The sequence below is a fragment of the Mirounga leonina genome, unplaced genomic scaffold, assembly GCF_011800145.1.
Source record: "Mirounga leonina isolate KUSES-001 unplaced genomic scaffold, KU_Mleo_1.0 Mir_53, whole genome shotgun sequence".
In the NCBI taxonomy this organism is placed as follows: domain Eukaryota; kingdom Metazoa; phylum Chordata; class Mammalia; order Carnivora; family Phocidae; genus Mirounga; species Mirounga leonina.
In genome coordinates, this window is record NW_023270807.1 from 95,605,799 (window position 1) to 95,631,938 (window position 26,140).

A 26,140-nucleotide genomic window follows, 5' to 3' on the forward strand; every position below is an offset into this window, starting at 1 on the left:
TTTTTAACATATAATGTATTATTTGTTTCAGAGGTACAGGTGTGTGATTCAACAGTCTTGCACAATTCACAGCACTCACCATAGCACATACCCTCCCCAATGTCTATCACCCAGCCACCCCATCCCTCTCACCCCCCACCACTCTAGCAACCCTCAGTTTGTTTCCTGAGATTAAGAATTCCTCATATCAGTGAGATCATATGATACATGTCTTTCTCTGACTGAGTTATTTCGCTCAGCATAATACCCTCCAGTTCAATCCACGTCGTTGCAAATGGCAAGATTTCATTCCTGTTGATGGCTGCATAATATTCCATTGTGTATATATATATATATATATATATATATATATATATATATATATACCACATCTTCTTTATTCATTCATCTGTTGATGGACATCTTGGCTCTTTCCACAGTTTGGCTGTTGTGGACATTGCTGCTATAAACATCAGGGTGCACGTACCCCTTCGAATCCCTACTTTTGTATCTTTGGGGTAAATACCCAGTAGTGCAATTGCTGGGTCATATGGTAGCTCTATTTTCAACTTTTTGAGGAACCTCTATACTGTTTTCCAGAGTGGCTGCACCAGCTTGCATTCCCACCAACAGTGTAGGAGGGTTATCAAAAAGAAAAGAGAAATGACCCAAATAAATAAAATCATGAATGAAAGAGGAGAGATCACAACCAACACCAAAGAAATACAAACAATTTTAAGAACATATTATGAGCAACTATATGCCAGCAAATTAGATAATCTGGAAGAAATGGATGCATTCCTAGAGATGTATCAACTACCAAAACTGAACCAGGAAGAAATAGAAAACCTGAACAGACCTATAACCACTAAGGAAATTGAAGCAATAATCAAAAATCTCCCAACAAACAAAAGGCAAGGGCCAGATGGCTTCCCAGGGGAATTCTACCAAACAATTAAAGAAAAATTAATACCTATTCTTCTGAAACTGTTCCAAAAAATAGAAATGGAAGGAAAACTTCCAAACTCGTTTTATGAGGCCACCATTACCTTGATCCCCAAACCAGACAAAGACCCCATCAAAAAGGAGAATTACAGACCATTATCCTTGATGAACATGGATGCAAAAATTCTCACCAAAATACTAGCTGATAGGATCCAACAGTACATTAAAAGGATTATTCACCATGACAAAGTGGGATTTATCCCTAGGCTGCAAAAAGCTTTATTTTTAAAGTGAAATCACATCTTTTCTTTGCAAACTATATGTTGTTAGCAAGACTCTGAAAATCAAATATCAGAAAATGCTGTTTCATTCTTTGGAAAGCTCTACATCGCGTTAGTGTCATTGGTTTTTGGCAGTCTTGCTTCATCAGATGAGACTTGGGACATTTGCCAGCAGGCTCATTGTGCAGCATCATCGCTCCTTCTCTGACCTCAGCATCCTGAAGTGGCTTTTCAGTTCTTGCTCACCTTACCCTGTGTTCCCAGTAAGTGCAGTGCATTTAGAGTGTGTCATTAGCTCTTCAGTTGAGGTTTGGACAACATCCATTTTCCATTGGATGCCTTATTACCCTACTTATTCTTGACCCCTTGGTGATTCTGTTAATGCTAATTTTTTAGTTTCATGTTTTTCCATTAGAACTTGAAAGGCTTCAAGCTTGTCTTACTGATTTCCTTCTATTCATGGAGTTCAATGTATCTGAATTTCAACTTTTTGAGATCAATGAAACTTAAATCAATCTTGAGAAGTTGTTTTTGCAATTATAAAAAAAAAATATTGGAACGTCTGTAAGATAAGTCCTGTGATAATGATGGACTCCTTAGAAGTATGCATATACCATTTGAGATTATTGACTTCTATGTTTAAGAAATAAATCTTGCTAATGATGATGCTTTTCAACAGTGATTTTTGCACTTGTGCAAAATGGTACAGGTAGTGTTTAATTATTCTACTCATGTGCCAAATGGCTGTGTTGTTTATATAACCTTGGTTTTCCTCTTTGTACTTCCTTTTTTTTTTTTAACTGTGTCTAAAATTTATTCATTTTTGTAGTTAAAGCTCTAACAATAGGAGCATTTGTTAAAGAATTAGATAATATTGCCATCCCAAGTTATGAGCCGACCAGAGGAATTTGGGGGAGATTTTAACTAAATATGGTTTTGCTTATTTATTTGCAGTTGTTTGGTGTTTTGCTTAAATTGCTAAGTATTTAGAAGTTGGATGTTTTGGCCTCTAGCTTATTTGACATCATTGTTAATAGTCCTTTTTATGTTTTGCTTTGTGGATCTTTCATGTTAATAGGAGGAGTCTTTTGAGCTGAAGTAGTAAAGCAATTTATTCAAAGATCTACTTGACTACAATACTGTGAGGGTTAGCATATCTAAATTCTAGATTCTTTTGTACCTTCGCCTTTTTGCTCCTTGTAATTCACATTAATAAGAAGGAAAAGACTCTTAGTCATATATCCATGTTTTTGAAGTTCAATAATACATAGGTGTCAGCATTTACAATAAGAATATATAGTTTAAAACATGAACAGGGATATGTAGAATAATACATATGGATTTATATGTAGATATACAAACACAAGTAAAAAATAGATTAAATTTGCTCTATATGATGTCTGTATTTGTCCTCAGTCAAGGAATAAAATGAAGGAAAATTTAAAATACTACCAACTTTGGTTGGCAAAATAGAACTCGAGTGAAAATCATCTGACGGCAATTTACACACAGGAGTTTTTAATGTTTTGGTAGAGAGTTACATGCACAGACTTACCCCAGGGAAGCATTTGTAATTCAGCAACATGTTTTTGTATTTTATGCATTCATTTGTGTTAGTTGGTGGGGTGCAAGTTGAGAAGTAATTACTTGTTATTACCCAAATAAGTTTTCATCATTATCTCTGTGCTACTTAGTAGCAGCATAGTGGAGGGAAGTATAATTTTGAGTATTCAAAGCCCACTTGTCTGTGTAGGTTTAGTTTTAAAATGTTTTTCACAGTGACTCACCTTCATTAGCTTTCCAAAAATGACAATTTGAAAGGCAGTCCTCATTTGGATATGTGAGTTCTTATGTGCTTGTTAAAAATCAAGCCAGAAGGATTTGGGGGAGATGGTGGTAGAATTTTTCAATATCTTTTGTCTTTGTCATTTTCTTCCCATTTCTAAATTAGTTACGTAAAAAGAGAGCAACTAGACAAAAAGCCAACTCTCTGGGCAACATTTACAATAAAACTAGGTAATAAGATATCCCCCAAAATAAATCTGGGTGCTGACAAGCCACCACTAGCCATAAAACCTGCATGAAGATATCATTATCTGTAAGATAAAAGAAAAGGAAGCAAGGTGCCTGAGAAATGGAGAACCCCAAAACAGACAGCAGGTGTTCAGTGGAGAGCTCAAAGGGCTGATTTGGGAGCAGAGCTGTGAACCTGGGAGGGGCCCAGAGGGGAAGGTCTGAAGATGCTGGGGTGCTCTGGGCTTCTGGAGTCCTTAGACCTGACCCCCCCAGGGCTTCCTTCCAGGAAAAGAGCCTCAAGCTGTATAAACTGCTAGGAATGACACCAACATAGCAGGTCAAAGCAACAGAGATGAAAGAAAGAAATGGTCTAGTCCAGAGTAGGGCAAGGGAATAGGACCAGGAAATCCCCAAACTCAAGTGCCCTATTTTTGAATACCCAGCAAAAGCAATGGAAGAAGGAGCCCTGTGAAGTTAGAGAAGCTTTCCTGAACCTGCGTGAAGTTTTCCTGAATTAGTAAAATTAATTTCACAACAATGACAAAATTGAGCAGCAGAAAGTATCAAGATCAAATCTCTTACGAAGCAATTATAAGGAAAAGATATAAGAGCCAAATAATATAAGTATAGTAAAGCATACCAGAAATATGTGCTCCTTGAACAGGTCAAAACTGTAACCTACTATTTTAAAATAAGCTTAAGAAAATGATCCAACACACGAAAGAAAACATAAATCAGAACTGGAAAATCTTGGAAAGGGTGAGGTGACAGAACTCAGGAAAGAATTAGAAATAAAAGAAAAAACTCATTTCAAAAGTTGACTAATCAGGGCGCCTGGGTGGCTCAGTTGGTTAAGCGACTGCCTTCGGCTCAGGTCATGATCCTAGAGTCCCAGGATCGAGTCCCGCATTGGGCTCCCTGCTCGGCAGGGAGTCTGCTTCTCCTTCTGACCCTCCCCCCTCTCATGCTCTCTCTCTCTCATTCTCTCTCTCAAAAAAAAAAAAAAAAAAGTAATATTTAAAAAAAAAGTTGACTAATTAATTTTAGTCTTAATAAATAGAACAGGTAAATATCTTGAGAGAAATAGAAGGTGAATAAGATAACAAACTTTAAAAGTCAAAAAGAAATGAAGAAAACAATATAAAAGATCCAAGAGAAAATGACAAATATTGAAGATAGGGGAAAAAATTAAAAGTATGAGTAACAGAAATGCAGAATAGGAACCCTGAGTAAGACAGAACAAACACTAAAAATAAAAATTCAAGAAAAACTTCCTTCCCACCAAAAAAAGAAAAGGTGAAACTGTATCCTGAGAGTATATCACATGCCTGAGAACATTGACTCAGAGTGACCAATACTATAATATGTTCTGATAAAATTACTGGACTTCAAAGTCAAAGAAAAAAATCTTCCAGTCATTTAAACAAAAGGAACAATGTGACTTAAAAGGAAAGAAAATTAAATAATCAGCAGCAAAGCTTTATACCAAAAGAAAACGGAAGGACATTTTTAAGAAACTCAGGGGAAAAAAGCGTGTGAGCCAAGGATTTTATATTGAGAAAAACCAGCCTTCTACTATCTAGTAAGGACCCAGGAAAATTATCACCAACATACAAGAACTTCAGGTAATACTGGTCCTATGAGTACTTCTTGAAGATTTACAAAAGACCAGGCTTCAGAAAAACAAAATAAATGGAGAAGTAACATCCTAAGGACAGGTAGAGACCATTAAATATACTGTTACCTGTAGAGCTTAAACTAAGTGGGGTTAACTGGAAGGGGCGCCTACTGGCCAAAGATAGGACAGTTTGATCTTCAATAATGATAATAATTGCAATGGACCCAAAACCCATCAAATATGTTAAAAATCTACAAGTTCATAATGATACATGAAAACAATTTTAAAAAATGGGTCATCTTTGGAGAATGATAGGAATGTATTACTGGGAAAATTGGTCAATAAAAGGGAAAAATCAAACATGTAATCTTGCCTTTCCTGAATGAACTGTATTACTGAGTGGCCAAAGAGTGGTCAAGGGGACATGCCTTCATAGAATTATTTCAACTAATGAGTGAAAATGGATGATGGAATTAGAATGCCACCATCTTGAAGCCCCCATTGAGTGGATATAGGCATTTAGCATGAAATCTGCTAGGCTCACAAAAGAATGATAACCAGACATCATGTGCCTACCGAGCACTACTGATAGTCTTGCCAGATCATCCCTGAAGCTGATGCATTCTCTGGATTCAGCTGCGAGTTTGCAGGATATCCAAAGGCCTGAAGAATTTGCTGAACTGCACCAAAAATATGCAATCAGCAAAGTTTAGTTAGGTCAAATTGCCTGTGTTTTCCAACAGATAAACTGTAAGGAAATGGCAAGTATGGAGGAGAAATCTGTAGATTAAAAGTGAGTTAAAATATATCAGATTTTTTGAAATGAGCAACTGAAGTATCTAGGGATAGACTTTGGGGTGAAAAAGTATTTTTTACACACAAGGTAGTTGTTGCTCATAAAAATGAAGATAATGGTTATTATGGGAAGAAAGGGATGAAACGAGGCATGTGGAAGGGACTTCTGGAATGTCTGGCAAAGTTCAATTTCCTGACTGGATGGTATTTGCCTTACATATTCACTTATATATTCACTAAGCCATGCATTTGTTGTGTATAGTTTTATATATCTGTGTTTTGTTTTACAATAAAAAGAATTAAAAATATCAGTCCAGTCACAAACATTTTAAGAGTGGGTATCCCTAGGTGGTCAAAGAGCAGGCAATTTTAATTTTTTCTTTTTTCTCTTTCATGTGTCATTTTTTTCTAATTCTACTTACACAAAACGTGTCTTGGACATACAATTTAAAAGTCATAAAATGACATTTCAATATGAATTGGTAAAAATCAGCCACAGGGTAGCTTAATGTAATAATAGGTATTTTAGTCAATGGCTATGGGTTCTTTCTCTTACAAAACTTAGAACTGTTGCGTTTTTCTAGGAGAGGGGATATAGTGCTGGTATAGTGAAAAAATCCAGGTTTGCAAGAGCAGCTTTCTCCTTACTGACTTGTAGGTCTGAAAGCTTGGGTGTCAGCTTTTGGAGGGGTCAAAAAAGTAATGGTAATCTTACCACCCTTGATGGTAAAAAGAGAATGAAGGAAAGCTATTTATAAGGTGCAGAGTTCTATGCCCTTATGTTCCCCTTGTCTCATATAATGAGATCTACAAAATCTTTTGTTCTCCTTCTTTGTTTTCTTAACAGCAATAAATAAAAACCTAGTCTTTCAAGAAATACATGGATAACTTAAAATGTTGGATAATTTGTGTAGTAATGAGTGATTCTTTCAGTTTCATCCTCAGATCATAATATCAATAGTTATTTGCTTTAAAAAGAAAGAGAACAAAGTATTATACCTAGCTTGAAGATAGAGTTGAATTTGATTATATTCATTATGCTAGGTGGGTGGTCCTCTTTTTTGCTTTTTACCAAACTGTTGCTCTAGTGCTTTGAAATAGAGAGATATTAGGTAGCAAATTAGACCAAATATTTAAAAATATCTTTTAACTTTTTTTTTGGTGAGAAAATAGGTGTAATTCATTTTCTTGGCTCTCTTTCAACTAAAGAATTACATTTTGCTAACCTGAATATAACACCTGGTATTTGTGGGTTGAATTACTTTCCACTTTTTCTTTTAATATTACATAAAGTTTATGGCATTAGTGAATTCAGTGCATTTAGATTGTAAGTATTGGTGGAAGTTTTTTTTCCCCTTGATATGAAAATTCATGAGGAAATAAAAATATGCTATTTCTGCATGAGAATGCACTCTTTTTTTCAAATACTAAATTTGAGCATCATCACAATTAACTTCAGCGCCTGCTATAACTTTTTGGGAAGCAGGTGGGTACTTTTTATTTGTTTTTTGTATTTTGTTTCGTGGGAGATGGGTTTTTTGGTTGTTGGTTGGTTGGTTTTGCTTTGTTCTTCCATGTCTGGAATGTCTTTAGCTAAAGAATGTTTGATGTGGAATTGGACGTGTACTTTTGAATGATGTGTCATTTTTCCCCCAAGCAAAAGTTCATGTTGAAACCTAAATATGGATAAGCTAGAAGAACATTATGTTAAGTGAAAGAAGCCAGTCACAAAAGACTGTATGTATGATTCCATTTATAAGAAATGTCCAGAATAGGCAAATCCAAGAAACAGAAAGTAGATTAGTGGTTGCCAGGAGCTGAGGGGAGGCAACGGGGTTAGGGTGGAGGTGGGAGTGATCGCGAGTGTGTACAAGGTTTCTTTTTTGAGGTGATGGTTGCACAACCCTGTGAATATATAAAAAGCACTGTGTTGTATACTACCCTGGTGGAGGCCGACTGGTAAGTGTCCTGGTACCTTGCCCCCCTGGCCTTTTGCCCCCCCTGCGCCACTCAGGGCTACCTGAATTGAAAGCCTGGATATGGCTTGAAAACCACTGGGCTAAATGGTAAAACGTTTTTATTGCCAGAGGAAGGTGGACCAGGTAATGGAGGCCAGTACTTCCGTATCTCTCTGTATATTAACAAGGTGTTAAGAGCAGACAGAAAAATAAATTGAGTCATAAATGCTTATCTTTGCATTGGGGTCTTCTTTTTGTATTTCTGTCATGGAAAGCTTCTTCCCTTCTTTTCCTCTTTATCAAAACATTTCAGGGAGAACGTATCTATAAATGTAATGAGCCGTAGTTGTGAAACCCATTACCAGAGGTCCAAATGTCCTTTATAAGGTGATAGGTCCTTTTGGCTTTATTCTCAGTCCCAGGCATCCCTTCTCTAAGAATTTCCTTCTTTACTCCCAAATGTTATTCTGCTTATTTCTCCTGTTCTATCTGGTTAGGTCTTAGCACCCTCAAACCATCGTCTCTCTTAGCAACACTTTTCCTCTGTGGAGTGCCTTGGGTTCTTTTTCTTTTCATTAATAGCTTATTTTCTAAAAAATTCTTCTTTACCTTTGGAAGGATCTGTACCTAAATAACTACAGACATTATATAGTTTATTCTGTGTTATTCAAGAAAAGATTGGACACTGTGGGTCTGATGGCAAAGGCCTAGTGACGATGTGGGTGGTCCTTGCTATACTTTTTTTTTTTAGTAAAATTAAAATTGATGAGCTTACATTATAAATAGCTTGGGCTTATTCCTCTCTGCTCTGCAAGCCTAGAGAATCAAAAGTTCTCATAATTGTGTACTAGAAGCAGACACATTTAGGTAGAATGAGAGCAGATGGAAAGCAACAAAACCACATAAGGGCTGACTCAGAATTTAGTTGTTTTAAAAAATAGTTATATTTTTTAAGCTTCTGTTTGCAAAACAAGTTTGTGTGAGTCCCGGGCATGCTTGTCATGGAGGAAAAGATGGACTGGGGAGGGTGCAAGGAGAGAGGGGCAGGCAGCAAGTGAGCAGCGTATTTAGTACTGGGTTTGTTATTATAGAAAAGTTCTCTGTTTTGTAAAGTGATAGGAGTGAGGTCTGTCCAGGTTTAGGTTGAATGGCCAACTAGGAGTCAGACGAACAAGGTTTTAATTCAGTTCTCTGCAGGTAATGTAAATATTTTAAAGGCCTCTTCACAAGGACTGAAGTTGGTGTCTGTATAACATACTATAAATAAAAACTAGAATTGGTGATAGGGAGTAAGAAGCTGAGGCTTCGGGAACAGTTCATGGGATAGGAAGAGGGGATGGGGTGGGGATAGATTTCAGCTCACCTCACCCTAAATGATTATTAATAATCATCTTGAAATGGTCAAGGAAAGAGTAACATTTTATATCGCATTACAAATTTAGTCCATGTCAAATAATTATATGTTTGTATGGTTGGGAAAGACAAACTGACAGTATTTCTTACAATATTGTGGCCCTGTTCCTTCTCTCTTATTTATTGCTTTCTCCTTTTCCAGACTTCAATATATGCTGGCTTGTGTGAAGTCAGTAGGAGCTATATAGCTCACCCTCATTTATTCACTTTAGTTAAAACTGTATTATATCCAAAATCCTTCATCATCACTAAACACACTTAATAGCAAATCACAGCTCTTTTATTAATAGGAATCAACCAATAACATCGCCAAAACTAATTTTACTTTTTGGCCCAATTTTTTAAATATTGGGGAAATGAACTAGTTATGAAAATTAAAAAATTACAAACCGATTGCTGGACTTTATTTAACAATGAGTCCTGGTTGTCGTGTGATTTCATGACATGCTTTGTTGTTCCAAAAATACATAAAGCTACTGAAACTGTTGTCATTTATATCTGCTCGAATTTTATTATAGCTAGATATCTCCTTCCATTTTAATGAAAGAAGTACAATTTTTTCAACTTCCTAGACAACATCTGGGGAAGATGTACGAGACTTCACAAAGGTGCTGAAGAATAAGTTCAGATCAAAGAAATACTTTGCCAAACATCCTCGGCTTGGCTACCTGCCTGTCCAGACAGTTCTTGAAGGTGACAACTTAGAAACGTAAGTTTAATTTTAATATTGAAACTTCTATGTACCCTTTTCTCTGATGTTGTCTCTTATTATGTTAATGATACAAGAGAAATTATCTGATACCAGAAAGAATTTGTGTTTTGGTAAAATGTTTCATTTTTTAAAATTTTTACTTTATTTTTTTATTTAAATTCAATTAGCCGAGGTATTAGTACATCATTGGTTTTTGATATAATGTTCAATGATTCATCAGGTCAATATAACACCCGGTGCTCAGCACATCACGTGCAAAATGTTTCATTTTATAACATTTTTTTTTAAAGATTTTATTTACTTATTTGAGAGAGAGAATGAGATAGAGAGAGCATGAGAGTGGGGAGGGTCAGAGGGAGAAGCAGACTCCCCGCTGAGCAGGGAGCCCGATGCGGGACTCGATCCCGGGACTCCAGGATCATGACCTGAGCCGAAGGCAGTCGCTTAACCAACTGAGCCACCCAGGCGCCCCAAAATGTTTCATTTTAAAAGAGGTAAATAACCTTGGAATCAGTCTTCACAACATGAATTTTTGCTGTTTGATTTGACAATGCCACAGCTAAAATTTTAGGTAAAGTGTTCCTCCACTTTAAAAATATGTATTACTGTGTGTTCAACCTTTGCCTTGGTCATCTCTTTTCCTCTTAAAAATACTTAAAGCCAGGGGCGCCTGGGTGGCTCAGATGGTTAAGCGTCTGCCTTTGGCTCAGGTCATGATCCCAGGGTCCTGGGATCGAGTCCCACATCAGGCTCTCTGCTCCGTGGGAGCCTGCTTCTCCCTCTGCCTCTCTCTCTCTGTCTCTCATGAATAAATAAATAAAATCTTTTAAAAAATAAATAAATAAATAAAGCAAATTGTGTCATGCACTGTTTCATGATTTTATTCATTTTCCATTTTTCCTCCTGTGGGGAGGGGTTTGCTATTTCATGTAGTATGTTTTACACTTATTTTACATGTTTTTACTTTAAATTTATTAATAATATTGAATATCTTGATTCATATATACCTGTGCTAAAATCTCATCAAAATCTTGATGAAATATTTTTAATTTCTTTTCTCTTGAGCATGAAGGCAGCAAAACGAGATGCTTTATAGGTACATAAAATAGGCAAAATTTCTTAAAAGTATGTAATTTGAGTTTATAAACATAAATGAAACAAAAAAATCTCAAAATAGCAAAATTACTATGGTATTATAAAGAAAAGAAAAATAACAACTTGTAACCTGAAGTGAAAAGAAAAAGAATTCTTAAAGCAAGCCAGAAGAAATGCAAGAAGTTTAAATTATTAAACAATGATATATCAAGATCAAAATAGATCTGATTTTAAATCTTTGAATCACTTTTCAAAATCGCAGCATAAATGCACCTGCTGAGGCAATTTTCTTGTGCTTGAATCTTGGGAAAAATTAACTTTTATTGCTAATCATTAGCAAAGTGCCTAGTCATAAAAATAGTGATGTTCTAGTTACAGAAAGATGCCCTCTCAAATGACTCTAGAAAAGCTCAGAGGTGTGAAGTGTGAAGTTTTCTACATTTCTACAAGTAAAAAGTAAAGAAAATTGTAGTGAGAAGTATAAGAAGTGTGTTGAGTGCAATTTTTGTGAAATCAGTCTTTCTTTCTTTAACCTTCAAAGCTGTTAGTTCATTTTATTGGGTGTATGAGAGATATACAGAGAGCAGTCATAGTCTAGTATTAGAACAATCTACGACTCAAAGATGTCAAAATGGAGGGATAGACTATTTAGCTTGGATTTTTTTTTCCATATAAAGCTTTGTAGACCATTGACTTTGCTGAGTTTATGTACAAATGTATGTTGTTGTTTTTTGTTGATTTGTGGAACTTCTAAGAAGTAGAAGAAAGACCACAGCCAAAGCACAGTAGATATTTGATCCCTCAATATATAATGTTATGGGTGCACAACTGTGTATGTTGATAGATCCCAAAATACCCTACACATTTAAAGCATACAGAAAAATTGTAACTTTTTGATAACTTTGCTCGATATCAAACTGTGTACAATTAAAATATTATGCCTCCCAGTTATTTTTTCCACAGTACATTTTAGAGTAAAATTTTTTGGAGCAATTTCAGTTTACAGAGAGCTATTCAAATACTTAAAATCCATAAGGAAAAGTAGATTTTTGGTTCTCTCTTTGTTTTGTGGATATATTTTTGTCTTTTTCTTCAAAAGGTTATATGATTTTACATTCTTATTTGTTTTACTATCTAATATATAGTTTAACTGGGCTGAACACGCCATGATAAACGCACAATTTTACTTCCCTTGGTATCAGATCTAATTAACCTTTGGAGTAGCTGCCTGAAGCATAGAATGATCACGTAGTGCTTTTGTTTACAGGACAATTTGATAGGCTTGAACTAGTGATGCGCCTTTCACTCTTAGGATAAACCATTGGCATTTTGTGTCCCATTTCAAATATCTACATCCTTCATATGAATCATGCATCTAGATCGATCTTTTATACTCCTTTTATGCATTTTTGATAATTTGCCTTTTCATGTCAAAATAATCATTGACATCAATCATTCTATTCTGAGTGACTTAGTTAAAGACACTCAGATGAAAAAGAACAGAAAAGCATACCAAATAATTTTGTGCTATGATTTTTGGCTGTAATTCTGAAAATGCTTCATTTCGTCTATCATCCATTTGCCCGCATTTTCAGGGAGAGGAAAATAAGAGAAAGAAACGAAGGGGTATAAGATTAAATCAGATGTCACAAGATGCTTTTTGAAAAAGATTTATGAAATACTGGATAGAGTGGGCAGGTTTTCTTTTTTTAATTCTAGAATGCATCCTTGAAGTCAGTATAGTTCATTTTTTTGCTGAGCCCTTTCTAGTACAGGGCCACTTAATCTTCTGGTGTAACAATTTATGTGAGTGGGTAGTAAAGTTTGATTTTGTTTATTCTCCTATTTGTGAGAGAACATTGGAGAAAAACCAGTCAAGTGGTAAATGTGTTGAAGTTATTTATGAAGCTGATTAGAATTTTCTTTTGCATCTTTCTCTTTCATCCCTGCAAAATGTGATGTCTTATCCCCTATCCAGTAATTATACATGCATACATAGAGGGGATTTGGGAGAAAAATGAGTTATTACTAAACAAACCCATGCTTAGGTTTATTCAGTTAATTTGGTAACTATATGTGCAAGAGTTTTCAAAAAATAAGTCAAAATAAATGAGTAGAACTTGATTAAAGAGTTACCATTGCTGTGGTGAGCAATGATAACTCTTCAATCCATTTGCTGCAGGGTAGGTGGGGCCCCAATGTGCTCCCAGTGTGCTGTGAACTGTGTAAGACCGATGAATCACAGACCTGTACCCCTGAAACAAATAATACATTATATGTTAATTTAAAAAGAGAAAATAAACCTAAGAAACAAGCTAAAAATAAAAGTCATTTGAGAATTGTGAGAGATTATTATTGGCTAAAAGGTAGGTTGGTTTCCCTAAAGATCAAAGAAGTAAAATAGACAATTCTGCCTGGTATTGGTTAAAGTGGAATAGATGAGTTTCATGGTCCTTTTGAGTTCTTACTGGAGCAAGAACCAACTCATGGACCGGGAGGAAGTGAGAAAGTAAGTCTCAGCTACACTAAGACGGGGAAGATTCATAGAGCCAGACGTGCAGGGTTGGTGTGGGAGGAGGAGAAGGAGAGTTTCTAGGCGAGGGAAGTATTTTCAAAATCCCAGAGACAAGATCATTTGGGAAACTGGGATGGGAAGCTGGGAATAGTGGCAAGAAATGGGAGTGGGGAGAGAAGCAGGACCCACATAATGAAGGGCCTTGTAAATCGTGCCAAGGTGTTTGGATTTTATCCTGAAAACAGTAGGGAACCATTGAAGGTTTATATGTGAGAGCACACTGGGGCCCCACCTACTCTGGGGCAAATGGATTGAAGAAGGCAAAAGACTGGAAGCGTAAGGAATTGAAAGAATCATTAAGTTCTTCAAGGAAAGTCTGGATTACATTTTATATAATATTAAGTATATTTAATAGAGTCTAATTCACTGCATATTAGTGTGTGATTAACCAAAACACCCCATTCAGCCCCTGCTCTGGAAAGCAGGGATAGGCTACATTATTAACTGTGTCTTATTTTGAACCCTCTCTAACGATAGACTCTAACTGTGCAGTGGGATGTTGCCTTGTTTTTATCTCTCCAGAATTAAATGAGAAAATTTCTCGCTCAACCTTTTTTTTTTCTACAAATCAAAATATTTTGAAGTCAATGAGGCCTAAAGTTTGATTTTTTAAATCTTACTTCTTTTCTTAGAATTCTGTGTTCTCAATACATAAAACACTTTTGAGAACTTCGGTTCAGCTTTCTACGTCTGCCATTCTTATCTTAGTTCAGTGAATCACTTTTGTGCTAACTGCATTAACTTCACAAGAACCAGTCATGCAGTTTCACAAAGCTTTTCCGAGTTCAATTAAGATCAAAAGTACATATTTTTCTTGTGCTTAAAGTTTGCCACAGGCGTTGAGGTACACTTGAATTTTAGAAATACTCTCTTGAGTAGCTACTATTTTTTTGGAAAGTTTATAGCAAATCATTTACTTGACATTTAACATCCATATCTCAGAGTTAAGGAAAAGTAATGATGTAAAAGACGATTGAATAATACTGTGTTGTTTCATTATTGTTGTAACTAGCTTATACGTGGATGATTAAGTCTATTTACAAATATTCTGACAAACACAGACTGGATTAATGCCTATTTTTGAAAGTAGGTCTAGATAGTCTTAGTTTTTCAGCCCAATAAGATGCCCTTCATCTCCTTTTAATCTTTGTTATTCAGACATTAACTTGTGCTTCCCAGGAGCAGCTAATGAGATCATTAACTTTTTCTTAAGTTTCTATGTATAATAGAAATAGCAGAATCAAGCAGATCTAGAATAATTTAAACTTTCCTTCTTCTTTGTTTCAATCAACATGAGCTTGTGTGGGAGACTTTTTATTTAATTAAATAAAGAACTGATTTTCTTTAGACTTTTAAATTCCCACATTCATCATCACCTCACCCCACTCTCCTCAAAAAAAAAAAAAAAAAGTAGTGTTTTTCATTATGTTCAGTTTTCAAAAGATATTTCATGGAGACGTGAGGATTTCTAGGCAGTTTTTGAGGTTGGAGAGTCCCCAGGGCTGGGAGTGGTACTGAAGGATCAAGCTCCAGATTCAGGCAAGAATACATTTCCTTATCATTTTCATAGATTGAACTTCCAGAAGAAATTTTGTTTGAAGAAAGTGTATCATCATCAGGTTGCTTTCAGCTTTATTGATAATGTGAAATTTGGGGCTGGGTGTAGGGGAGAGGATCTAGGTGTAGCATCTTCTTTCAGCGTCTCTGGGAGGTTGAGATACTTTGTGCATACTCGGGTTTGAATTTTTACATTTAAAACTGGACAGGGAATCAGAAAAATCTCATTTTATTGCAACTCTGCCATCAATATATAATGTAGTCTTTGGAATTTCTGACCAAGCTTCTTCTCCAGGAAGAACAAGAATCTGATTGCATCATCTCTCGGTATATCGTGGAGCGTTATCTTTTCAATTATTCCATGTTTTTGAGCTATTGTAGAGCATTTTGTTTCTTTTTTTTTTCAATGAGACTGTTTAAAGATGCGTTTGCTCTCCTGTAACAAATGTCCTGTAATATCTGTGAAAAGCCCCTGCAGGCACTTGAATGAGCAGCTTCTTCTCTAGAATAAACAGGGACTTCTGCTACTTTTGGTTTCCCCATGGTGTACCTCAGGGCAACCAAACGTGAGAGTGGAAGACAGTTGAGAATGTCTTCTCGCCCAGACTCCCACTGCTTTTGTCTGCAATCGCTCTCAAGTGCTAGTTCTGTGACTTCTGTTTCCCTCTCCCCCTCTGCAGTCCTGTCACACTCATCAGCATGTGGCCGGAGCACTATGAGTGAGTATTCACAGCTCCATCTGCAGGAGCCGATACTCTGATCGGTGTCATTAGCATGGGGGTAATTATGAAACTCTTGAACTAAAAGAATAGTCTGCCTCCTGGGTAACAATCCTCATGGTTTGTTTGCATGGCAAATTCACTGTTTAACTAAGCTAACATTCCTAATAGTGACGTCTATCAATATTTGGGCATAAAACTGTTTCTTTGCTTTTTCTTTTATAGCCCCTCACAGTCTCCACAGCTGTTTCATGATGACACCCATTCCAGAATAGAACAGTATGCCACACGGTAAGAGACTTTGATAGGAGCCCTCCGCTGCGCAGCCACCCAGAATGTATCTATTGCTGTATGAATCCTATATCATTGACATGCCTTGATTTAAGAGATGTTTTGCAAGAGTTGTGACTCCATTATATTTGGTATCTTGGTTCTCATCTTTCCATGTTGTGATTTGCACTTTACCAAACACTTGCTATACATTCCATGAAGAGTGAATCTCCATGGGATGTGATTATTGAGCTCATGAGAATCCAAACACTAGACAAGCAGGATTTAGATAATATAACCCATTTCAGTGAATGAGTGTAGGAACTGAAAGTGTTCTCAGGAGATGGTGCACATATGAATTACAATATGTAATTAAGTTTATGCTAATGCTTTATTATAGAGGTTTATTTTAGAGTCCTTAAACAATATAGAGTACAGGCTGGTCTTGCTGGCTTGCACAAACTTTCAGAAAAGAAGTGTATATAGGAAGTGTCTGTGGAGCTAGCAACTAGCTATTCCTAAAATGGTTAGTTCAAACATCATATAAATAGTAACATTTGAACTGCATCTTGGCCAGATAGAATTTCTGGGAAAAGGTAGGCTTAGACTAGTGGAAAAACATACTTACAAGCATTGAGCTGGGAAAGAACATGGCTTGTTTAAAGGAGTGAGGAGTGAAGGAATAGAAGCTGAAGTCTGATAATGAAGCCCCACTTGCTGAGGAGTTGGGTTATGTCTTAGGTAAAGGGGGTCATGGTGAGTCTTTAGACATGAGAGGAGCATAATCAGATTTGTGAGAATGGAGACCAATTGTAGGGCCTGGGAGATCAGTTAGGAGCCTGGGTGAATTAGGAGTCTATATAGCATGGTAAAAGATGAAGGCCGACAAGCCTTAAGGCAGTGGTGATAGAGAGGTCACTGAACATTAGATGTTGTTTTAAATTCCCAATCTTATTAGGAGATTTAGACCTTTTCATATTTTGTCAGAATTATGACAGTTTGAGAACAACAGAGAATGTACCTCAGTTGACCATGCCCAATGGGGCCACCTTATGGAACCTCTTTATTTTCATTTTTCAGGCTGGCCCAGATGGAAAGGACTAATGGATCTTTCCTCACTGATAGCAGCTCTACCACAGGAAGTGTGTAAGTAAATCATGAAATTAGCACTGCCTGGGAAGGCCAGGTCTTTGCATCATGGCTGTCGGAAATAATCTTCATTGATTGTGCCTCTGAATTTTGATCCCAATCAAAATTGGTATGTGATTACAAAAATGTCTAGATAGATTTTATGCTTTCCAGCCATGATATTATAAATCGGGTATGTTTATTTAGTTTCATATAAGTTAATGAAAAAATCCTATATTTGTCAACTAATTTGCCTCAGGAAGATCAGATTGTTCTATTTATAAATACAGGTATAGATACTTATTTCATTTGTCAGCTATTTCTTGTTGATTTAACAAATGTATTTCCACAGAATACATGCCCTTCTGTAAAATCCTCTTCCTTCTGCTGGCTCACTTTTTCTCCATAATCCCTGCCATTTAACAACTATGACCCACACAAGCTTGGACATATACTCCCCACTCTTCATTGAAAAGTGTCATTTCCTCTGCCAGTATTTTATTATATTAGCAATGAGGAAAAGTCTCATTGACTTTAGAAAAATACCTAAAAAAAAACTTTCCAGGCAATTATTTTATCTCTGATTATCCTACTATTGTGTGTCATCTTGCTTTGGAGCTTCTCCCCTTTTTGTCCCCCCTCCTTGGGATTAACATTTTTGATTTTGCATGATGTCTGAAAGATTTCAGTAGTGTCAAGTTTACTTGACTTAAGTAGGTTCACTGTTGTTTGCATCTGGTGGGAAGCTGTAAGTCAGCCAGGAAAGTTACAGAACGTAGTACTCGGCTCTTTTGTACTAAAAAAGACCATGAAGAGAGCCAAGCTGCAGTAGCTTAAGCACTCTAAATGACAAACATTTTAAAGAATTTAAATTTGTTTTAATTATTTTGGTTTTAATTATTATTTTTCATTTCATCTAATTCTTTGGCTGTTGCCAACCTTGTGGAAATTATGTTGATTCAGGGGATACTCGAGATATCTAACTGCTTTATATAAAATACATACTAGTAGCTAAGTATGAAACAAGCTTTATAAATATGTTATTATCTTGGCTTGGGAATCGTTTCATATTCATAGTACATGAATAATAGTGTATAAATCACTACTGTATTCTTGTAAAGTATTAACATGCTAATGTTTGAAATTTAAAAACCTGACATTTTTATTTATAAGCTTAATGATAGTAAACCAGTTTTTAAAATATTGACAGGGAACTATTCTATATTAGAGTGCTTAAGCTACAGGAAGTTTGTAAGCTATTTGGTAAACAGAGCCGTTAAAGAAATTAATTTGTATATACTTACAATTAACTAAATTAGATTCAAATGAAAACAAAAGGCATACTCAAACTCCATCATGCCCTCGTTACTCTACTTCATTTTACTATTATCTGTGTTCTTGGGGTAATTTATTTTATTGTATTTGTCAGATGGTGTACAACTCTGTATCTTTTCCAAACTCTACATTCAGTAAAGTCATTAGCTTGAAATTGGCCTTGATGAAAGTATTTAAACCATAGAAATTGCAAAAGCTACAATTCAGGGCCCTTTTAGTCCTTTTTTTTTTTGGAAAGCTCATTAAATGTTTATCAGCATACCACTGCCACACAGCCAATGCCGTAAAAGTCCACAGATGTAAATACTATCCCCATGAATCTTAGCAGCTAGAGAAAGATCCATTGATAAGTGTTTTTAGAGGAAGAACATGGGGTAGGCATTTTTTTTTTTAAGATATATTTATTATTTTGAGTGGGGGGTGGAGAGACAGAATGCAAACAGGGGGAAGGACAGAGGGAGAGAGAATCTCAAGCAGACACCCTGCTGAGCTCAGAGCCCAACGCTCAGGACCCTGAGGTCATGACCTGAGCCAAAACCAATATGCTCAACCGACTGAGCCATCCAGGTGCACCTGGAGGGCATTACTGATAGACAAATGAATGACCCCCCCCCCCCCCGAAGAACTTCACATCCTAATCCCTGAGAGCTATGCATGTGTCACTTTATATGACAAAAGGGACGTTGCACATGTGATTAAGTTAAGAATCTTGAGATGGGGAGATTATCCTAGATATTTAGGTGGACCCCATGTAATCCCATGAGTCCTTATAAGAGCGGGGGGAGAGTCAGAGAAAGATACAGCCATGGAAGCAGAGGTCAGGTACAGAGAGATTTGCAGATGCTATGCTGCCGGCTTTAAAAATAGAGGGATGCAGGTGGCCTCTGGGTACTGGAAAAGGCAAGAAACAAATTCTTCCTTAAATGTAATATTCAATTAAATTAACAGCATATGAATGTATTTATTGGCCACTAAAGAGAAATCATTTTCCAGTCACTGGTGCATTCATATTTTCTTAGGGACTATGTTAATAAATCTTATTTTGATAAAGCCAATCCTGGAAGTCCTTTGCTCTTTCACAGTTTGACTTACTGAGTATTCTGGGGTTCTTTTCCTGTGACATGGCAGTGATTCTGTCTTTCGAGTGAGGTTGCAAACAAGGACTCTGAGCCCTTGAAGCTCTGTGCTGGATCGGGAGTCCCCGGGTTTGACTTGGAGTGGTCACCTTTTCTCACTTCAATGGGTAATATTTACTTATCTAAGCATTTCCACTTTATTGACTTGACAAAGTGAGTAAGTATTACACATACTACAATAAATACCTTTCCTCCCAGTGGAGAGAGCCTTACAATGAGGATTCTTCTTACCTCCTTTAGGCTGATGGTGCTCCTCAGAATTTGTGATGGAAGGGTTAGGAACCAAGCCCCACTATTTATTTCTCTGACTGTCCTTCTGTGTTTCCCCATCTAATAATTTAGCATCTTGGATCACAAGATACAGGAAGAAATCTTCACTGCTCTTAATAGGATGCTGTGCTGTTCCTTCTTTGCTTTCAGCTTACTTGTTACCTATAGGACCTTACTATAGTAGCAGGAAGTATGCAACATACTCCAACCCTGGCCTTTCCCTGGAAATTTCCTAAAACCCCGGCATTGACAGGGTCATAACACAATCCTGAGATAATCGAGGACAGTTTTCAGTCCATTTTCTGAGCGAGGGTTCAGGGGCTTCCCAAGGAAGCCTTGGCTCTTCTGCTTCACTCTTAGGTCTATCATGAGGCAACCAGCATCAAAATATTAGCAATTTGTATTGTTGTTGGGAAAAATTGAAAGCTAACTCGGAGTGCCTTAAGCCAAAAAAAAAAAAAAAAAAAAAATTAATAGTTAGAAAACTTCTACAATATATTTTGGAATTTTTCTCATTCCTGCATTCTCAACCTTTCCTCCAGGTCCTTTTGCGTGGAGGTTTTGTTATCCCAATAGGTCATAAAGATATCATTAGGTTTCTCTTGAATAACAACAGGAATGATACAAAAACAACCACCATCTCTCCGTCTGTGAATAGCGTACTGGGAGCCAGGCACCACTCTAAGCAGTTTGCCCATCTTTGTTTCTTTAATCCTTGTAGGACCCCTTGAGATGCTACTCTTGTTTCTGTGACCACCATTTTACAGATGAGTAATTTGAGGCCCTGAGAGGTTAAGGAGCTTGCCCAGGGTCTCACCCTCCGGAAGTCGTGGGATTCAGACCCAGGCAACCTCCGCTGCATGGGAAGGGAAGGCTTCCCAGATGGGAGCACTGCAGTGGGGGTGAGGATGGGTGGGGTCAGAGCACCTGCAGTCCTCCTTGAGGTCATCCCTTTCCTTGTCCCAGTCCTGCCCATTCTCCATCCACACTTTGGCTTCACAGTCCAGACCTAATTAGAGGATTTTGTAATCCAGTACGTCCAAGACTGATCTACTAAATGTGGTTTGGGATGATCTCAGCCATAGGTGATAAAAGAAATCCTTATACTTTCGGGTGTGAATTTTGAGATTTGAACTTGTGATTTTAAATTACCCAAGGTCCTTTTAGTCATTTGTATCTTTAAAAGCAACCATCCTACCCTGCAGTTCGAGCATTTCTCTGTCCCTCAAATCGGTCTGTGGAACCAAGTGCCTGACTCCCAACAGCATTCATCCTCTGTGAAGCTGGTTAATTCGTTGTTGCATTCCCATGCGTCACGGGCGGCTGCCTCCCCAACCTAGACATGAATCAGTCTCATAGCTACTCCCCCACATAGACCCAATTCCCAGTGCTCCCTTTCCTTCTGAAAGTCTGCCTCTAGACAATTTAAAAAGGCATGAATTTTGAGGATATTAATTTTCTTGAAAGGAGGAATTGAACATCCATGACTCAAACCGAAACAGGACCCAGGATAGTCCTGGAGAATCTCAGTAGCAGGAACTCAAGGACAGATCCTTAGACCACTACCATTAGGATGTCTCCCTCCATCTGCCACCTGCCCTTGAGTGACACTGTCTTATGTGGAAAGATCAAACTTGGATCTGGTTGGCACTGGCATTGCTGTCTGGAGCAGAATAATCCTTGAGAGGAGGGAAATTATTGTTATTTTTATTTTTATTTATGTCCTGCCTACTTTCAAAAGGCCATTGAATGACTCACAGTTCTTTCGTCATCTGATATGTACTAATTTTGTAATCTAGATCGTGTTTACTCTGTGCGATTTAAATATAGTATAATTATTTTCCACTTAATGGTGTTTCAGTGGTGCAGACTTATATTTTTGCAACCTTTCTATTTTAGCACTATTGACATTTAAAGGCCCTCATCTGGTGCCTCATGTACTATCTGTCTTTAAAGGGTATGCTCTTGGTTTTTACTATATATAATTAAGAACTTGAGTGTATTTATATTTAATTTTTGGGCCTAATAATCTGTGAGAAATAATGCTAAAATCGTATGTTATACATAAACGATTTTTTTTAGAAGTTGCCTTAAATCCCTTTCAGATACCTCAATGAAAGAATGTAATGATAGTGATGATGATGGTGAATATAAGTTAAACCCTATCAACTCCCCAGAAGAAATGAAGCTATATCAATGTTTACAACAAGATATATCTCAGATCTAATTTTGACTTGTTTGTGTATATATTTGTTTCACTGTGGCTAGTCCCCAAATCTTGAAAACAGAAATTTAGTTGGTGCTAATATTGAGCACTGAGTATATTCCCCAAGTCAGACACTTGCTGGCATGAATGTTCTCAGGGCCTCAGTGGTCTGATGGTACCTTGTGACAGGGGAGGAGCTCCGGGCTAGGATCCATGATCATCATAGACCCACCAGATGGCTTACGGGACTCAAGTTTTGCTTTGGCTCTTGCTGTCCTTATTATATATTTATTTTAACTTTTAGTCCTTAATTTCCTTTTAGGTGAATTGTTCATAGGAATCATATGATTGTTTTTTTTAACCAAAGTGAAAATCAGTTTACCTCTCATTTATTGCAATGCCTGAGATTAACATCTACTTTTGTTCTATTTTGCATTATCCTTGCTTGTTCTTTCTTTCTTCTGCTTTATGGACAAAGTGGTTTGCTGGACATTACCTTAGTCTGGCTGGTCACAGGAATGGCTGGGTTAGACCCTAGACATTGCTTCTTAGCCTTTTGACATTAGATATTATAGAGAGCAGGAGGCTAAACCTTTTGCTTCTTTTGTAAGAGTTATTGTTTTGTTTTGATTTCTGGTTGATTGCTTGTGATGCTTTATCCTTAAAATAGAGAAAGTTCATGGGGCGTTCTCTTTTGTTATGATTATTATTATTTTTTTGGATACTCAGTCCTTCTAGTTTCTATACATTTTTTTCAGCCCAAGAAATGTTTACAGAATGTTGCATTATACCCTTACTTTGCTCTTTCTTTATTTTATGCCCCCTGTATCTTCATGCTTTATATTTTTCCTCTCCATATTTTAGATCTCTACTTCTTACCCTTTCTTACTATGACTTCTCTCTCCGCCTGAACTGGATAAAGTGCCTCCAAACCCTGGCAGTGGTGAGGATCACTGACTTAGAGTCTTGCCATCCTTAGCAGCTAATGGTGTCCCAGTGTGTTGATGTGTTAGCCTGATAGCCAGCTTCTGCCCTTTCATAATAGTTAGGGTTAGTGGGGCGCCTGGGTGGCTCAGTCGGGTAAGCACCGACTCTTGATCTCAGCTCAGGTCTTGATTTCAGGGTCGTGAGTTCAAGTCCCACATTGGGCTCCACACTGGGCATAGAGCCTATAAATGAATGAATGAATAATGAATGAATGAATTGGGTTTAGGGTATTGGCCATATATTTCCCATCAGGAAAATGCCCGCCCCTCACACACACACCCTTTCTGTCTGATTTAGCTACATGGGCAGCCCAGGGGCGTTTAAACGTGCCTCCCTGCAGTGCCGCTATGCCTGTTCTGTCCTCTTATCCTTATCCTTCCACAGTTAGGAGCAAGCATGCGATTCTTCTAGAGGCTCCTTTAATTTATTTTTCAGTGACACTGCATTTTCTCAGAAAGGCAATCAAAGGGTAGCTTATTTCAGTCTTTATCCCATCCATGGTCCTTATTTCCCATTTCTCACTGTGTGGAAAAGGTCCTACTCCTCTCCCCACTGAAGTTGATAGTAGAAGGACGGTGAGGTTCGATATCGATGTTTATATTGTGATCCTAACCAAAGTGCATGACCTTTATTTTTCTAAATGTCTGTCCACACACACTCTCTCCATATATACATTTAGAGAGAGGGAGAGGTTACCAATAAAGGAAGCAAAAGAAATGGATCAGCAGTTCATCTGAACCCTTGCTTCGGCAGGCATAACACTCATTTTGCTCCTTTGCTTCATCGTATCATTCTGATCTCAAGGCTCAGGACACACCTTTACTATGAGTTCACTAACTCTCAGACACAATTTCAAGTCCCCTTTTCATCACAGTAAACTGTGATCCCCCACAGGGTTGCATTTTCGGATTGGACTCCGAGGAATCAAAGGTCTTACCTCGTGTATCGAGTGTTGCTTGTCAGCTGCCGGGCACCAGTCCGAGGTCCCAGACGGCCACCACCGCTCCCCAGACTCTCTGGACCGCAGTAGGCTGTGCTCTGACCCTGTGCACAGATGAGGGCTCTAAGGGACACTTGCAGTCACATCACTGTCGGATGAGCTAGTACAGTTATGCCATAGCTCCATTTTATACCCTCAGAGCTGCTTACATGTTGTTTTTCTGAAGCCCTATCCTGTAAACCCCCATAGATCCCAGGATTTGTTTTACCAAACCCTATGAAAGCAGACCAGGTCCGATCTGCTGAAGTCTTCATTCCACAGCTAGCGCCTCCAGCTGACTTGAGCCAGGGGTCTGTCCCTTGCACGATTACAGGGAGGTCTGACTGGATCTCCCTATAAAGGAAGAGAAGGGCTTCCAGGCATGCTGTTGAGCACTTCCTTCTCAAGAATGTACCAGTTTTGTCTCTCTCATTATGCTTCTGTTCCTGTCGAATCTAATGATTCGACCATGCAATTGATATGTCTAATTCATTAGACGAGTAGTTAGAAAAGTAGGAGAGTCTAAGTTAAGTACCTGTAGTTTCTTGTTTTAGTGCAAAATGATTGATCCTAGTGAGGACATGCTGATAATATCAAGTAAAAATATCTGCAGATATTTTATAAATATATCTACAGTTAGAATTTTTGCTATGTTATTTAAATGAAAGAATATGGGGATTATATTCTTCCATTCTGTGGGTTACAAAGCATTACAAAATGGCTTTCAACCAAATGCTAAAGCCAGTGAAATCAACTTAGGCCTTAGTCCATGTGGGCTGGTATAACACAGTATTAAAGGCTGGGCAGCTTAGAAACGACATTTATTTATCACAGTTTTGGAGGCTGGGAAGTTCAAGATCAAGGTCCTAGCAGATTTGGGGTCTGGTTAGAGCCCTCTTCCTGGTTCACAGGTGGCTCTCTTCTTACTGTGTTTTCACGTGGCAGGGAGGGGGAGCCAGCTCTCTGGACTCTCTGTTCTAAGGGCACTCATCCTATTCATGAAGCTCCACCCCCATGACCTTAATCACCCCCTAACGGCCCCACCTCCAAGTACCATCACACTGGGATTTAGGCTTCCACATATGAATTGGGGGGGGGGTCTACTGTCTAGTTTATTTTTAATTAAGTCTTTTAATCTACTCATTTGGTATTCAATTGCTGATTTTGCCTAAAGTATCTTTTCTATTAACTGTATAAGTGGTGGACCTTCTTCGATACCTCTGCTGAGTAGAATCTCTCCTGAGGTTTGTGATACATACAGGTTAGTCTAAGGCAAAGCATGAAGTGTTGGTATGTGTAGTACACATACCTTTTAGATAAATATCTTCCTGGATTTTTTTTTTTTTTAAAGATTTTATTTATTTGACAGAGAGAGAGAAAACACAAGCAGGGGGAGTGGCAGGCAGAGGGAGAGGGAGAAGCAGACCCCCTGCTGAGCAGGGAGCCCGATGCGGGACTTGATCCCAGGACCCTGGGATCATGACCTGAGCAGAAGGCAGACGCTTAACCAGCTGAGCCATCCAGGCATCCCCTTCCTAGAAGTTTTAAAGGGACGTTAGAGGGACATTGAGCTTTAAGGCAGACGTGGCCCAGCCGCCATCCGCATCCTCATTGTTTCTACTTCCCTTGCAGCTGGAGGCATCGACCGCCAGACGTGCGCCTCAGTGTGTCCGTTTTGTCTCCCTAGGGAGGACGAGCATGCCCTCATCCAGCAATACTGTCAGGCGCTTGGAGGGGAGTCCCCAGTCAGCCAGCCCCAGAGCCCAGCTCAGATCCTGAAGTCGGTAGAACGGGAAGAACGTGGGGAACTGGAACGGATCATTGCCGACCTGGAGGAAGAACAAAGGTGCGCCTGACCTGGGAGAGGAAGCTATGTCCCCCTGGGCAGACTTCTGAAGGGAAATTCTTGAATAATACTTTCAAGATGATCCCTAGCCCTTCTCTTTTCAGAAGTGTTTTCTAAGAAATCCAGGTGGAGTCAAAGTTTTCGAGGAGGTTAACAAGCCGGGGCATGGGCTGCAGATCACACGTGTGAGGGTTCGCGGGTGACGTCTGTCAGAACACCTGCTTAAAGCTATAGTGTTGTTCGCGCTTACTCGTCTCACGGTTAATACATGTTTTTACCTAAAAAGAAAGGAGCCTGAGTTAAACCTGGAGCTCGTGGGC

At 38.0% G+C, this 26,140-nt stretch overlaps 1 protein-coding gene across 7 annotated transcripts in view; it reads left to right on the forward strand.

Moving 5' to 3' along the window:
- The window catches only part of UTRN (utrophin), a 496,689-nt gene that overhangs the window by 456,045 nt on the left and 14,504 nt on the right, over window positions 1–26,140 (forward strand). For all 7 annotated transcript variants that reach the window (XM_034990899.1, XM_034990900.1, XM_034990897.1 and 4 more), the window contains 5 exons: window positions 9,578–9,714; window positions 15,625–15,663; window positions 15,889–15,954; window positions 17,014–17,079; window positions 25,662–25,820. In XM_034990899.1, the coding sequence (XP_034846790.1) occupies window positions 9,578–9,714; window positions 15,625–15,663; window positions 15,889–15,954; window positions 17,014–17,079; window positions 25,662–25,820 (467 nt within the window). The remainder of the gene's footprint in view (window positions 1–9,577; window positions 9,715–15,624; window positions 15,664–15,888; window positions 15,955–17,013; window positions 17,080–25,661; window positions 25,821–26,140) is intronic.